Source organism: Narcine bancroftii, chromosome 1 (genome assembly GCF_036971445.1).
Source record: "Narcine bancroftii isolate sNarBan1 chromosome 1, sNarBan1.hap1, whole genome shotgun sequence".
Lineage (NCBI taxonomy): Eukaryota > Metazoa > Chordata > Chondrichthyes > Torpediniformes > Narcinidae > Narcine > Narcine bancroftii.
The window spans coordinates 285,626,874-285,643,024 of NC_091469.1; the positions used below are offsets into that span (position 1 = coordinate 285,626,874).

At 41.9% G+C, this 16,151-nt stretch overlaps 1 protein-coding gene, 1 long non-coding RNA gene and 1 pseudogene across 2 annotated transcripts in view; 2 read left to right on the forward strand and 1 right to left on the reverse strand.

Annotated features, from left to right (window-relative positions):
* The first annotated feature begins 689 nt into the window (after positions 1 to 689).
* On the forward strand, positions 690 to 7,412 carry slc35c1 (solute carrier family 35 member C1). Its single transcript, XM_069902332.1, has 2 exons — positions 690 to 1,408; positions 5,854 to 7,412. The coding sequence occupies exons 1-2, from the start codon at positions 895 to 897 to the stop codon at positions 6,411 to 6,413; spliced, it is 1,074 nt and encodes a 357-aa protein (XP_069758433.1). The 5' UTR covers positions 690 to 894; the 3' UTR covers positions 6,414 to 7,412.
* Positions 3,921 to 16,151, reverse strand: part of LOC138745351 (uncharacterized) — a 29,631-nt gene continuing 17,400 nt past the window's right edge. Inside the window, exon 4 of the long non-coding RNA XR_011346212.1 lies at positions 3,921 to 4,115. This is a non-coding gene — a long non-coding RNA (uncharacterized lncRNA). The remainder of the gene's footprint in view (positions 4,116 to 16,151) is intronic.
* On the forward strand, positions 8,117 to 16,013 carry LOC138754131 (cryptochrome-1-like; annotated as a pseudogene).

Here is a 16,151-nt window from a genome sequence, read left to right on the forward strand (position 1 = left end):
TGAACAGGCTTTTTCCATTGAGAGTAGGAGAAATTGAAACAAGAAGTCATAAGTTAAGAGTTAAGGGGGAAAAGTTTGGAAGTAACATGAGGGGGAAATTCTTTACTCAGAGAGTGGTGTCTGTGCAGAATGAGCTTCCGGGAGAAGTAATGGCGGTAGGGTCCATTTTGTCATTTAAGGAAAAATTGGATAGGTTTATGGATGGGAGGGGAATGGAGGGTTATGGGCAGTGTGCAGATAGGTGGGACTAGAGGAGAGGACTTGGTTTGGTGCAGTCTAGAAGGGCCGAGATGGCCTGTTTCCTTTCTGTAATTGTTATATGGTTAGATAAATAATTTTTGCATTTGTTTCAGTAATGCTGACAGATCTTTTAGTGGTCCTGGGATAGCTTATGGTTAGGTTGAGGGTAGTACAGACAGGTTCAAGAGCTGTTGGAATCAGCACTTTAATATAAATGAATCCCTGTGTAAATATTAGGTGAGAATGAAGCAAGAGGCTCCTGGACATAAAGCGACTGCAACTCGTGTATGAACTGAGTGGAAAGAAAAAGGGAAGAGAAGCGTCGCCTTTCCTGTCCCACGTGTTGCCCGAGGGATTCCCCGTCCCGGCTGAGCCGGTCGGAGAGACGCTGGAATTCCGAATCTCATTGGAGCGCCGGTTGCCAGGCGACCGTGAAATTGACACGTTACCCGGAAGTGGAGTGTACGCCCGGCCGACAGCACTGGGTTAGAAATGGCTTTGCTGCTGTGTTATTGAATAATGTGCCGAGCCTCAATCCAGATATTTATCTCTCTGCTTATTTATTGCATCGGTGAATGTTATGTTGATTGTTCCCGTTGATTTTTTATTTAACTGGGAGACACAATATTCTGGCATGTGTTCCAGCTGCATACAATGAGTGTTACTTCCTTGAGGCGATCCCATATCCTCAAAATGGCGTTGTCCAACTTGGAGCAGGGCAGTTCCGAGTCGTTTGCTCTGAAGGCGGTGAAAATCACCTGCGTGGTGGCCGTGTACTGGTTCGTATCGATCACCATGATCTTTGTTAACAAATACCTGCTGGCCAGCCCGGCTCTGCAACTGGACGCGCCCCTCTTTGTCATTTGCTTCCAGTGTATGGTCACGGTGGTACTCTGTTTCCTCCTCAACACGGTGGCTACGCTGTGCCCCCGGCTGCTGGAATTCCCGGCCATTGGCTTCAACCCAAAGGTATCCCGGGAGGTCCTGCCGCTCTCCATGGTCTTTATTGGAATGATCACTTTCAACAACCTGTGCCTCAAGAACGTGGGGGTGGCTTTCTATAACGTTGGTCGTTCCCTGACCACCGTCTTCAACGTCCTATTGTCCTATGCATTGTTGAAGCAGACCACTTCATTTCGAGCTATACTGTGCTGTGGTATAATCATAGGTAATTATGAAACCAGGAGTTCACTGTGTTTGTTTGCTTAGAAAATTTCTACAGAATAAATAACGTATGCCAAGATGTTGCCAGGGAAGCAGCTATGAATATATGAAAAGAGACTAGATCTGTTTTCCCTTGAGCATTGGAGTTTAAGAAGGGTCGTGATTGGGGTACATACAATGTCGGGTAAATTGTTAATTATGGGGTAACGTCAGCCTACCCTATCAGAGGTGATTAAAATTGGAGTAAGAGTAAAGTGGCCTTGAGGAAGATCTTCCCCTCGAGACTGGTGAGAATCCAGAATGCACGGCTGGAGAGAGTGGGAGAAGCAGGGTCACTAGCAACATCTGAGGTGTTGAGAACTAAAGTGGATAGTCCCAGTCTATTCATTATTGTTCACCTATTACAAAGCTGCCAGCCTGAGGAATCTCAACTATGATCCCTCAATGGCCTGGACTTTTATTCAGGATAAGGAGAATGCAGTGTGATCTCATCAAGACCCTTTTTTAATTGCAGTAAGACATCCCAACTCCATTCAAATAACACAGGCCTTCCTAACCATTTGTTGCACCCCTGTTCTGGTTTTCATTGAATTGCAAGTGCATATTTTGCTCCCTCTAAGCATCTGTCACCATGTTTTAAAATTATTCTGATCTTATGTGTTGTACGCTGAAGAGGACAACCTTGCATTTTTCCTCATTCCTCATTTCCTATTCCATCTGTCCACTCACTCAGGTTGTCTATGTCATCCATGAAACCTCTCCTTACATATTCCTCTGTACTTTCAATCCCACTAGTGTCATTAGTAACCTTGGACTCCTAAACCAGCGGGCCAATTGCAAAGTAACATTGTGCATTTTCTAATTGCCTTGTGTAAACACAGAACTTTAAATTCAATATTGGTGTGGTTTTGTGCATTGATATAGTCGTATTACTGCATATTTCAGTTTTAGAGCAAGTTAAATTATCAAATTTGCACAGATGTGGTTTAGCCTGTGTGTTCAGCAGACTTTCATTAGGGTGTATTCATAAACTACAGTAAGTTCTGGGTGCAGCCATTAGGAGAGAACATTGTTGGAAGTGAAATGGAGGATCCATTATTAAAAGAAAATCTTGCAATATACGGTATGTTGGTCAACTGGTATTCTGTTCCAAAATCAAACAAGTCCAACTGGTTTTTGATGAATTGTGGGACTGCTGTACACAATGGTGGCTGCATTTAACAATACAACAATAATGAATACAATTTAAATATAAAATATTGGATTATTTGTGGAAGATGTTATAGGAGTGCAAAATCTTGTTCACTTTTCAGGATCTGGTACAGCTGGTAAGACCAGCATGTATTACTTACCCCAAATTGGCCTTGAGAAGGTGGAAATGTAAGGAAGGTCCAGTCCTTCTGGTGAAAATGCTCCCACAGTCTTGTTGGTAGGAAGTTCCAGGACTTGAAAGCAAGGGAAGGAATGGTAAAATATTTCCAAGGGAAGGAATGGTAAAATATTTCCAAGGGAAGGAATGGTAAAATATTTCCAAGGGAAGGAATGGTAAAATATTTCCAAGGGAAGGAATGGTAAAATATTTCCAAGGGAAGGAATGGTAAAATATTTCCAAGGGAAGGAATGGTAAAATATTTCCAAGGGAAGGAATGGTAAAATATTTCCAAGGGAAGGAATGGTAAAATATTTCCAAGGGAAGGAATGGTAAAATATTTCCAAGGGAAGGAATGGTAAAATATTTCCAAGGGAAGGAATGGTAAAATATTTCCAAGGGAAGGAATGGTAAAATATTTCCAAGGGAAGGAATGGTAAAATATTTCCAAGGGAAGGAATGGTAAAATATTTCCAAGGGAAGGAATGGTAAAATATTTCCAAGGGAAGGAATGGTAAAATATTTCCAAGGGAAGGAATGGTAAAATATTTCCAAGGGAAGGAATGGTAAAATATTTCCAAGGGAAGGAATGGTAAAATATTTCCAAGGGAAGGAATGGTAAAATATTTCCAAGGGAAGGAATGGTAAAATATTTCCAAGGGAAGGAATGGTAAAATATTTCCAAGGGAAGGAATGGTAAAATATTTCCAAGGGAAGGAATGGTAAAATATTTCCAAGGGAAGGAATGGTAAAATATTTCCAAGGGACGATCACATCCCACTTGGAAGGGAACCTGCAGCAAAGGCGGAGTTGCTCATCTGAACCTAAAGTCTCTCTCGTAGAGGTTTGGGAGGACAATTAGAGTACCCCAGGTCATAGAACTGAGCAGCATGGAAATTGACCCTTCAGCCCAACTGGTCCATGAGCACTGTTTCCCATGTGAGCTGGTGCCAGTTGCCCACACTTGGTCCATATATCTCTAGCAGTCCAATGGTTCTCAACCTTTTTCAGTCTAAGATGCCCCTGGCTTCTGGCCTAACATGCCTTGGCCTACTAGTGGCAATGACTGAGTAATATTTTCAAGTCAAAGGAAGCTTTGTAAGAAACACATCTTTATCTAATTTAAAATATTTTATTTAATGTTTATAAAGATCCGCGTGGAAACACGCTGTGGCCCACAAGTGGGTCATGGCCCATTGGTTGAGAAGCACTGCTCAAACCCTTTGCTGTCCATATATGGCAGTGCACTTTGCAGATTGTACATATTCCAGCGATTGTGCTCCCGTCAAGGCAGGAAGGAATGTTTGGGGTTGTGCAAGTCATCAGTCACTTCCACTTTAACCTAATGAAATAACAAAGGTCATGAAGGAACAGATTGAACCTAGGCCCTGCCTTTCAGCAACGTCCTGGGGCTGGGGTAAGTTAACCTCCCCACAGCCATAGCTAACTTCCTTGGAGCAAATATGACTCCAACCACTGGAGTATCCACCTTTTGATGCCTCCCAAACAAGTTTGGCCAAAGATCTTTACTTCCACACTTAAAGAGCAGCCTTGATGTCAAAGCAGTCACTCTTATCTGGAAGGCATCTTTTTGGCCCAGTTTTGGACTAATTCTGTGAGGAGTTGTCCTGGCAAAATCCAAAATGCCCATTGAGTAAGTGTCTTGATTGCAGTCAGTGGCACCTTCACTCTACCTCTGATTACAATTAGACTGGGTGACAAGCAGCCAGCTTTAATTTGTTCTAATTTTAAGAGAAAATCAATTTTGTACGTTGTTATTAGGATGCTTTGGGTGCATTATTTTTCCCTTCATTCCTCTTGGATGTAGATGACCAGAGCAGCAAAGAAAAGCTAATTCAATCCTGTATTAACATCTTGTGGAAATCCTGAGTTATGGATACAGATTAACAACCAGTTAAAAAAGCAGAGAGAAGTGGAGGGGAAGAGACAATAAATGGTAAAGTCTGTGATTGGGCTGAAGGTGGGAGAGATTTGAATGGTTCAAGGGGTGTTAGTATGAAATAACAAAATTCCAGAGGAAATGTCAATGCAGCAAAAATATTTCAATATGAAAACTGAATGCATGATTGAAATATTCATTAACTGAAATTGAGCTCCACAAAATTGTTGGATCCAGAAGGTTGCAGTGCACCTAGTCTTGAACTTGTACTGAGCTTTGTTGGAACTGTCAGTGAAGTATTTGAGAGGATGCATAGTTGGAAAATTAAAGGATATGGTGAAAAGGCAGGTAGGTGGAGATGAGCCTATCATTGAATCAGCCATGATCTCATTAAATGGCAGAGCAGGCTCGATGGGCTGGACAACTGACTTTTGATCCTATTTCTTGTGTTTTTATACATTGGTGTCTGATGGGGAGCAGAATGAAGAGGGGAAAATGCACCAAAATAGTTAAAGCTTTGAAATAATTTTGGGGCACACACATTCTTGGAGATGGCAGGAGATGCTTGCTGTTCAAGTGAAGAATTCCAAGTTAATTAATCCTAGAACAGAAGAGGTTACTCAGTCCATCAAACCTGTATCCAATGGACCTTGCTTCTCTTGGTGTGGATCTGAAAATTAATTTACAAATTTATGCAGTTCCAGGTTAACTATTGGATTTACTTCCTCTCCAGTACATTGCAGGTTGTGGCAGATCAAAGAGTAGTTTTGTACCTTTTCTCTGTTTCAGAAGCCAAAGGTCTCTGATTGCTGACCCCCAGGAAACTGATTTTCCCTGTCAACATCCCCATAAAATCAATTTTTAATTAATTTTTCACTAAGAACAGAGGCCCATTCTCTATGCCATACTTGTTTAACTTAAGAGCCACATACAATAAACTTAAGGTGTTTGAGAGCTGAATGTGGCTCACAAGCTCCAATTTGGCAATCCCTGTCCATACTTGGAAAACCAAGGGTTCCTCTCCTTTAGATACTGATTACTGGATAAAGACTGCAGCACCAAAACTACAATTCCAACAAAGTCTTTCTAAATAATTGAAGGATTGGCTGTGATGTTTTAAAAAAAAAAGGTAAATTTTTACCAGTCTCCTGTGTGTGACTTTGTTGTTTCTTTGTTTCAGGTGGATTTTGTCTGGGAATAAATCAGGAGGGAGTGACAGGCAGTCTGTCATGGACTGGAGTGCTCTTTGGTGTCTTGGCCAGTTTGTGTGTGTCTCTGAATGCTATTTACACAAAGAAAGTTCTACCAGCTGTGGACGGCAGTATCTGGAGACTAACGTACTACAATAATGTCAACGCCTGCATATTGTTCATTCCATTGATAGCAATCACTGGGGAACTGAGAGTACTGTACCACTTTGACAAATTCAGCAATTATGGTTTTTGGGCAATTATGGTTTTAGGGGGTGTGTTTGGTTTTGCCATCGGATATGTCACAGGACTACAGATAAAATTCACCAGTCCACTGACCCACAATGTCTCTGGAACGGCCAAGGCTTGTGTACAAACAGTTTTGGCTGTGTCATACTATGAAGAGGTCAAGACCCTTCTCTGGTGGACTAGTAACCTGCTGGTCCTCTTTGGTTCCTTTGCCTACACCTGGGTGAAAGGAGTGGAAATGAAGAAAGTGCAGGAACAGACATTAAACAAAAACCTCGAGAAGAGTGAAGCAAAAGTCTGAAAAAAAGCATTTCATTGGACTGAATGAGCAGTGGAGGTTTGATTATGTTGAAGGTGAGTCTGAATGGTGAGAAACTGGAAATTGCCACATAGTTGAAATTTTGATTCTTTCACCAACCCCCTCCCCTCACTCCTTTCCTAGAATGCTCTTGCTCAGCTCTGGGCTCAACTACTTGCCCATTCAAGCCCGTGGGTGCTCATCAGCAATAAACTGCAGAGGCATCATTTGACCACTCCCATTAATCTCCAGCACATCACCATTGCTGATTGTCATTCACTGGGGACCAGTGTCTGCTCTGACACCACTCTTGTAACCCAGTTGCTCAATATACTCTGAAATTCTTTGCACTTAATTGAGATTGTTATACAGTAAATAGAAAATTCCATTGTTTGTAACATGGGGGGTGCCTCATTTTGTAAACTATTTAGACCTTTTGTTCTCGCACTCCCGAAAGCTATGAATGTGTTTACCCCATCTTTGTTTGGGCAATCATTGTATCAGTATGTCTTCTAATTGGGAAAGGTTCAGGGTAGTCAAAGTAAGATTATTTTGGCTTGTGATGTACTCATTGGGTTAGGAATTTGTCCTTGGACATTGGTGCAATGCAGAAGTATAATGACTTTCTAAAGAGTTCTTCAACTATAACCAAATTCCTGAATAGAATGCAATGAGCAGCTGCAACGCATATGTGCAGTGGAAGGGAAGGGCAACCCTTTCACATCTCCTCATCTTTTGTAACATCTGCAATTCAAGGCATTTTAATTTCTTCAGGACAAAGGAGAACTGAAATTATCTCTGCAAGTTCATCTTGCAGTAATTTGAAAGCTTAAATCACTTTTGTATTTTAATGAAAGGATAAACTCATTGTGGTTGAGTTTTTAAAAAAAAAAGTTTAATTATTGGGGTTTTCAATACTATTGCATGGGTCAAAGCTGGTTAATCAAAAGTTTAATGGTCTTTTGGTAATCTGAAAATAAATTCTTTTACCATAATTTTCAATCCTTTTGCCTTGAACATTCTTTCTTGAAATTAATTTTTATGTTTATTTTAAATATTAGATACAACTTTACTGTTATTACTACTTGGTGAGGTGTGGATTTTGATTCCACTGCCTTGAAATGAAAGGCTGGCTAACCAACTCAAATTCATTAATGCAATAACACATGGTTGGGAGTCCTGGATAGGTGCGGTCAGTTAACGTTTTTCCATTTACGACTGATACTACCAGCATTTCAGTTACAAATTTATTTCATTAGGCAATTTAAATTTAAATTTTGTGGGATTTGAGGTAGGGATTTCAACTAGACGTGGACTGCTACTCGATAACATGGCTACTACACTGTCATATCCAGAAATGTAAAAATTTAATCACATCTTCTGTGTTTCTGGGCCAAATGCAAACTCTGGAGTGCAATAGATTTGTAATCATTTAACCTTTTGAACAGGGTTAACAATTGCAAAACAGTTACTGTCCCAAAACAACATTAACTGTGGGGGAAAAGTCTTTGGATGAACAGAACACACCTCTTGTGTGACAAAATAAAGAAAAACCTTGCACCTTTGTGGTGTGCAGAGAATTTGGACCTCTGGAAAAACTCTTTTTGCAGCAGTTAAGAACTGCTGTGTTGTGTTGCTCATGGTAACCATTTGATCAAAATAACTTCCTGCAATCTGAGCATTTTGATTGGCCAGGACTAATGGAATGGCACATCCAATTGTAGTGCCTTGGGAACTTCTATGGCCATCTACTTGAACATCTGAAGGACTATATCTAATGATGCTCCCTTGGTTGAGTACTAAATGCCAGTGTGTAGTTTCATAGTATCTGGAGTGGGTTACACTAAAACACAGTACTGGGCCTTCGGCACTCGATGTTGTGCCGACTCGTATGTTCCTTAAAAAAATATACCTAACCCTCCCTACCCTGTAACCCTTTGTTTTTATTCCATCCATATGCCTGTCTAGGAATCTCTTAAATGCCCCTAATGTTTCAATCTCTACCACCTCCCCTGGCAAGGTATTCCAGGCAGCCACAACTTGGTAAAAAATTTTTAACTTGCCCCTGATGTCTTCACTAAACATCCCACCCTTCAGTTTGTACATGTGTCCTCTAGTGTTTGCTATTTCTGCCCTGGGTAAAAGGCACTGGCTGTCCATCATATCTATTGCCTCTTGTAGAACACTATTTAGTCTCCTCTCATCCTTCTACACTCCAAAGAGAAAAGTTCCAGCTCTGCTAACCTTGCCTCATAAGGCTTATTTTCCAATCCAGGCAACATCCTGGTAAATCTCCTCTGCACTCTCTCCATAGCTTCCACATCCTTCCTATGATGAGGTGTCCAAAACTGAACACAATACTCCAAGTGTGGATTCACCAGAGATTTGTGCAGTTGCAACATGACCTCTCCTGAACTCAATTCCCCTATTAATGGCCCACTATCCCATAGGCCTTCTTAACTATCCTATCATTATGGTGTTTAATGGTGGTGTTCTTCCAGAATCAAGCTGAGTAGTTCCTTGTCATCCTCCTGGACAATTATTTCTTGAATGGGAAGGCACATCTAGGATTCTTCACATGCATGACCACAAACAATTCAATTCATGGAAGAAATATTCCTTTTGGGAATTGAATTGTTCATTATCATGTATGCCACTATTAAACATGCAGCATAGTAACAGGCCCTTCTGACTTTGAACCTGTGCTATCCAAATACCCCATTTAATTACAATCTATGTACGTTTTGGAGGGTGGGGGGAAACTCATGCAGACAAAGTAAGAAGGTACAAACTCCTTACAGACAGCGCCAGATTCGAACCTGGATCGTTGGTGCTGTAACAGCATTGTGCTAACCGTGCTTTCCATTAGGTGAAAAGCTTTGTTTTGCATGCTATCCAGGTAAGTCAACCCATGCTTGAATGCAGCAGGAGTACAATAATAAAGTGCAAGGTGTAGTGTTAAGTCAATGCAAGGTATAGTGCTACAAAGACAAAGTGCAGGGTGGAGAGAAAAGTGAAGTTAAAACAGTGCAAGGGTATCATCATTTACTAATTGGTTTCTGATAACAGCAGAAAAGATAGCGTTCTTGATTCGTGCACTCGTACATCTTCTGACTGATAGGAGAAAGAGGAGAGAGTGAGGGGGTTGGGATGGGTCCTTTAATAGGCAAAGGACAACAAAACTAGAGGGGAGGTTGGTTTGTGTGATGGCCTGGGCTGAGTTCACAACTCTGAAATTTCTTGGGCAGAGCTGTGAAGCATCTGGACAGGATACTTTATGTGGGGCATTTGTAAAAACTGTTAAAGGAGACGTACAGAATTTTCTTGGGATTAGTTATCTGATTCACAAGGTAATATTGGCCATGCTCCTTTCCACTTTATTGGGGCTCAGGTTCCAATCACTTCCTTCAAGTTTCCTGTGATCCAGGGTTGGTGTCATGGGGGGGAAGCATTTGTGGCCAATTGCCCCCACCCACCTATCCACAGCACCAGCATCACTAGGGGGGTTGCAGATCATGTGATTCCATCAGAGGGGATGTCATCAAAAGAAATCACATGATTTTGTCTCCATGCGCTAGAAGCATGCGCATTTGTCTGAAACACCAGAGGGGGTAGTGTGACGGCGTGGCAGACGGAGGAGGTCCATGGCAGGTATGGCACCCACCCCCCCCCCCACCCCGCTGAGTGAGTTGTCGAACGGCAGTTTGTGGGCCCCCCCTCAGTTATCCTAATCCCCCCGCATTAGATCTCTTCTGACACTGGCACTGCTGCGATCACTGGGGTTTATATAATTCTGTGTACTATATAAAAGAAATGAATTAATATTGTTTTGACCATAAGGCCATTTAATCATGAGCTAATCCATTTTACCACTCAGCGCAACTGTCTGGCCTTCTCCCCATAACCTTTGATGCCCTGGCTAACTAAGAACTTGTCAATCTCTGTTTTAAATACACCTGATGACTTGGTCTCCACAACCACCTGTGGCAACAAATTCCACAGATTCACCACCCTCTGGCTGAAGAAATTCCTCCTCATCTCTGTTTTAAGTGGCTGCCATTGAATCCTGAAGTTGTGCCTTCTAGTCCTAGACTCTCCCACCGTGGGAAATGACATTTCTACATCTACTCTGTCGATGCCTTTCAAGAATCGAGATGTTTTAATGAGATTTCCCACCCCCCCACCCCACCATTCTCCTAAATTCCAATGAATAAAAGCCAAGATTTGTCAAACGCTCCTCATGAAAACCCTTTCATTCCTGGAGTCATCCTTGTGAACTTCCTCTGAACTCTCTCTAACATAAGCACATCCTTTCTTAACTGATGAGCCCAAACTGCTGACAATACTCTAAGTGAGGTCTCACCAGTGACTTATAAAGCCTCAAGGAATTGGAAAATTTGCCAGTCCTACATCATTAAATTCCCAAGCATACCAGATAATGGAGGGTTTTTTTTTTCCATTAGATATAGGTAGCTACTGAATAATTTGAATTCAGATATTGGGAGATATTTCGGGAACCATTGGAGAAAGATGTTTCCTGAGCTAAAGATATTGGTTGTGATGTTCAATTTTTTGTTTAGTGTTCAATCCTTAACAAAATTTTGTGTAAGTTCTGAAAGTTAAGCAACTGTGCCAAAGATTGAATTTAGGATGTATTGTTATTACATGAGTCATGAAGAAACAGGCCCATTGGTGCAAATTGCCCATCCCGACCAAAATGTCGCACCCACGCTTGTCCCACCTGCCTGAGTTTGGCTCATATCTTAAACATGTTTCATAAACATTGCAATAGTACCTGCTTCATCCACCTTCTTGGGCACCTTGTTTCATACATTCACCACCCCCTGATTAAACAAAGTTACCCTCCTGCTTTACAAGTTGAAATGCTGCCACAGGCCCACAAATCAAGTTATTTATTTTCAAAGATTATATTCTCCAAAGGTGACAAATCATCCCCCTGAGCTGCTTAAAAATAGTCAAAATGGATTATTTTCAATCCAAACTAGTGATGATGACTTTCAAAGTTCACATTTATTATCAGAATACATACAGGGCATCACATACAACCCTGAGATTCTTCTTCCTGTGGGCCAGGCTTTGAACTGCACAGTGAGAGGGAAGGGAAGCAAGATATGCAGTATCTTTACATCACAGAACCTTTGGCCCAACTAGTCCATGCTGACCAAGTTGGCATTTTGGGCTTGCCTACATTTGATCCACATCCCTCTAAGTTCTCCTTGTCTATGGATCTATCTGGATGTCAAAATTGGGCCTGCTTCTATAGCTCATTCCAGACACTGACCACCCTCTGAATGAAAACATTACCCATGTATCCTTTTAAATCTCTCCCCTCTCACCTTAATGCTATGCTCTTCAGGACCATAGAAAACTACAGCACAAAAGTGGGTCCTTCAGCCCATCTGGTCTGGGCTGAACTATTATTCTGCCTGATGAAACATATGTCTGCAGGTGCTATGATTGCAGTAAAAACACAGAAATGCTGGAGGAACTCAGCAGGTCACCTAGCGCCCATAGAAGGGAAAGATATATACCTAACGTTAAGGGCCTGCCTGAGCACTTCTTCGAGGTGTGAGCCAAAAGTAGGCAGGTGCCTGAATGGAAGAGAGGAAAGAAAGGCTAACTGACACAAGGTCATAATTGGACATAGAAAGAGAGAGAAAGTAAGAATTGATCGGGGGAGAGGAGGTTCTGTGAATGCAGAGCTGGAGAGAAGGAGACAGAGAGAAAGGGAAAGATGCAGCGCTAGAGGAAAGGAGACATTCTGCCTGGTCCCATTGACTTCCACCTGGACCATTTTGTTCTAAATATTCTTTAGAACCGTCTTCCCTGGGAAAAATATTGTGGACGCCCTTTTATTTCAGGACTCATTTGAAGCATTTTAAATAAAAATTGCACAGAATCAAATGGACGTCACTGACAACGTGTCAGGCAATGTGTTTCGCTTTCAGCCCCAGGGACCACTGAGGAGGAGCCGGTGACCGTGCATCGATCCGAGGCGGCGGCGGCCAAGGGATCGGGTCGGGATGGGGCTGAATTCGGTCCATTGGTTCCGCAAGGGTCTCCGGCTCCACGACAACTCCGCGTTACAGCGAGCCCTCTCGGGTGCTGACACCGTCCGGTGTGTGTACATTTTGGACCCGTGCTTTGCAGGATCGTCAACCGTCCGGATCCATTGGTGGAGGTCTGTACGTTCTGGGTTCACTATCCTCCTGCCACCTGAGTGAGGGGGGTGGGGGGGAGGGGGGGTTGAGAGAGAGGGGCTGAGAGAGAGAGGGAGAGAGGGGCTGAGAGAGAGAGAGGGGATGAGAGAGAGGGGGGGCTGAGAGACAGAGGGGAGTGAGAGAGAGGGGGGTGAGAGAGAGAGGGGGGGTGAGGGGGGGCAGTTGTTGCAATGATTCGGGTAGCATCACCATTGTAACCAGAGCAGAAAAGTCTTTGTTTTGTTGTTAAGCTGTGAAGACTGATGAGGTGGCCGTGGTTTTAAATTCAACATTTCCTTCCATTTTTGTCCCCATTGTGTTTTTAATTGTTTTAACCGCATAGAAGGGTCGAGATGAGACTGCCTTTGCTGGAATCTTGAGCAAACAATGAAAAGATACCTTCTCTGCCCCTGTACTCCACAGATTTAAAGTTGTAATCAAACAATTCACATGTGATTAAGGCGCACCTTCCAGATTTCATCCAAGGGTATTTGTGCACATTTTTGGTTTGACCATGTAGAAATGACAGCACATTTTATGCATGGTCCCTTCATTTCAGCATTGTCCTACATAATATTACAGTGGCCTGGAATTTACTGATAAACGTAGAGGTCCCAAACCACAGGAGTTTAACTTTTTAAATACAAGTAGCATATGGGTGGGTGAGCGTGTGTGTGTGTGTGTGTGATCGAGTCGGAATTGATAAATTTAGTAAAAACACAGAAATGCTGGAGGAACTCAGCCGGTCTTTTCAGCTTCCAAAAAATCAAAGATATATATTAAATTTTAAATTTAGGTAAAAGGCCCTATCGCCCCACGAGCCATGCTGCCCAAATACACCCAATTGATCTACAACGCCCAATTGAAGAGTGGGAGGAACCAGTGCCACCAGGGGAAAACCCACACAGACAAAGGGAGAACATACAAACTCCTTACAGACAGCGTGGGATTCGAACCCTGGTCCCGATTGCAAGCGCTATAAAGATCTTGCACTAACTGCTATGCCAACCGTGCCGTCCCAATATTGCTGGCATTTAGGGCCTGAGCCCTTCTTTCCTGTTTCACTTAGAATTGATAAATTCTATTGCTTAATCTGGTTATATAATACTGTGATAGACAGATCAATGAAACATGCTTTATTGTGAAAATACTAATAACTAAACAGTTGAAATTCACTTAATCATCAGATTTCTTTTCTTTGAAAGCCTGTTCATATATTGAAAAAGGCAATGTCATTGATGTGACTTCATAAGCATCTGTAAATAAAATGCTTTTTCAGTATCAATTTATTTAGTAACAAAAATATCTACGGTAATTTTTTAAAAAATTTTTCTCCTCTTTTGTCTCAAGATTCCTTATTCAGTGCTTAGAAGATCTGGATACCAGTTTACGGAAACTAAAATCCAGGCTCTTTGTTGTCCGAGGGCAACCTGCTGATGTATTTCCAAGATTATTTAAGGTAGTATCAACTCATGATATTCCATCAGCATGGTACAGTTTGACTTACTTCAGTATTTATATTTCTTTGAGCGTCATTAACATCAGCTCGAACTTTGAACACTCGAGCTTGGTAAAAATCAGTATGTATTTTTTTAGGAGTTGGAGATGTAAACAGTATTTGTGAAAAACTCATTGACTATGCTCTTAGATATTTAAGTCTTCATATATCAATTTTAAAAAATGTAGACATATAGCACGGTAACACGCCCTTTTGGCCCAAGAGCCTGTGCCACCCAATTGGCCTCCAACCAGTATGGCCATTGTCCAGCCAATATGCTTTGAACAGTGGAAGGAAAATGGAGCCCCTAGTGAAAACCCAAGCAGTCACAGAAAATTTATTTAATCATATTGCTCTTACCAGGCAAACTCCTTACAGACAGCATGGGATTTGAACCCCTGTCCCAAACGCTATGATAACCGTGTCTCAGCTACATAGGTATCCTGGGTTTTTTTTTTGTCAAACTGTTGTGTCACACAGATATTCTGAAGATTGCGTGTCTAAACTAGAAGTATTGCAATCACCAACTCCTGAGTAATGTGAGCACCAATTTTTCTATCCCTCTTCTTCGGCCATTACCACAGAATAAACCCAATTACTGGTACATCAACTAAATGTATTTTTCCATCTCCAAACCTGCCAATGAATTCTGAAATGGAGTTGCTGTTGTAATGTAGAACATGTGGATGGTCACTTTTTGACCCCCTTCATCTAGGTCCTGGGTGGTGTATTCTTAAGCAACTGTAACATTAAGAATGCAGGACATGGACATTTTAGTTTCCCCAGTACTCCTTTATTACACACAAGCCTGGCGGGGTCCATCACCACCCCTGCCCCCCACCCTCCTATAGGGAATCCAGGAACCCTCTGAACATACAAAGATATGGGTTTAAATTCACCAACGCTATCTGACATTAACCAATCTCAAAACAATCACTTCCCTGGCAGAAAGCATTATCCCACCAGCATTAAGCCAAGCAGTGTCCATATGCTGTGTCATTGATGTGCATATTGAGGATCAATCTCACAGACCTGTCCCCCTAATTCTTGTAACTCACAAAACTGTGGTAAATTTATTTAGTCATATTGCAGTTACCAGGCAAACAATATTCCAGCGCTCCTCAATCTCCTTGGTCAGGGCAAATGGAACTTCAAATTCCTTTGTCACACATATCCTTGGTTATTTGCAAATGTCCCAGCATAAGCATTAAACTAGTTGTATTTATGTATTAATCAACACCAATCTAAACCATAAAGACCTTTCCCTCTACAGACGCCACAACCGTTCCACACAAAGCAAGCTTCCTAGAACAACACCATGGTAATGACCAATATTCACTTTTGGTTGCATTGACTGAAGGACAAATATTGGCTAGGAAAACAAGAAGATCTCTGCCCTTCTACAGAATAATGCCAGAGGATCATTTTTATCTGCCTCAGACAGCAGAAGCAGCTTAGGTTAACTCCACTTGAAGAGGGAGCAACTCCCTGTGTATACCACCGCCTCAGAACCGCAGTGATTGCCAGCCTAGATTTCTGTTCAGATGAAGCAACTAACCTTCATTTTACACACATCGTAGCAGAAGCAGAGGGCATCATTCTCATTTTAACATTAAATGTTTAACCACACTTTGAATGGTTAGCATGTTGTGCATTGTTATATTTTTTCATTTTGCTATATAAATGAGTCTCCAGCTCCTGTATCCTGGATCCCAATTCAGTTTATTTCCCTGTACCAGGAATGGAATGTGACACAACTGACTTTTGAATATGCTTCTGAGCCTTTTGGAAAGGAGAGGGATGCTGCCATTATGAAACTGGCAAAAAATCGCTGGAGTAGAAGTTGTACAAATCTCGCATACCTTGTATGATGTCGACTGGTAAAAAAATTCCTTTTTTTTACTTGAATCTGCTCTTTCAATCACTAAGATTATGATTGGCCTGCATCAGTGAGGCATTCTCCTCCTGCCTCCTGTCCTTGGTTCCAGTTTTGAATGCACTCAGTAACTGACCACCCCCCCC

What these genes read in the sequence shown, in the direction of transcription:
- slc35c1 (XM_069902332.1), top strand. Translation starts at nt 895, where the DNA reads ATGAGTGTTACTTCCTTGAGGCGATCCCATATCCTCAAAATGGCGTTG. An exon ending in GTGCTGTGGTATAATCATAG is followed by an intron (nt 1,409 to 5,853) that starts GTAATTATGAAA and finishes TCTTTGTTTCAG; the next exon opens with GTGGATTTTGTCTGGGAATA.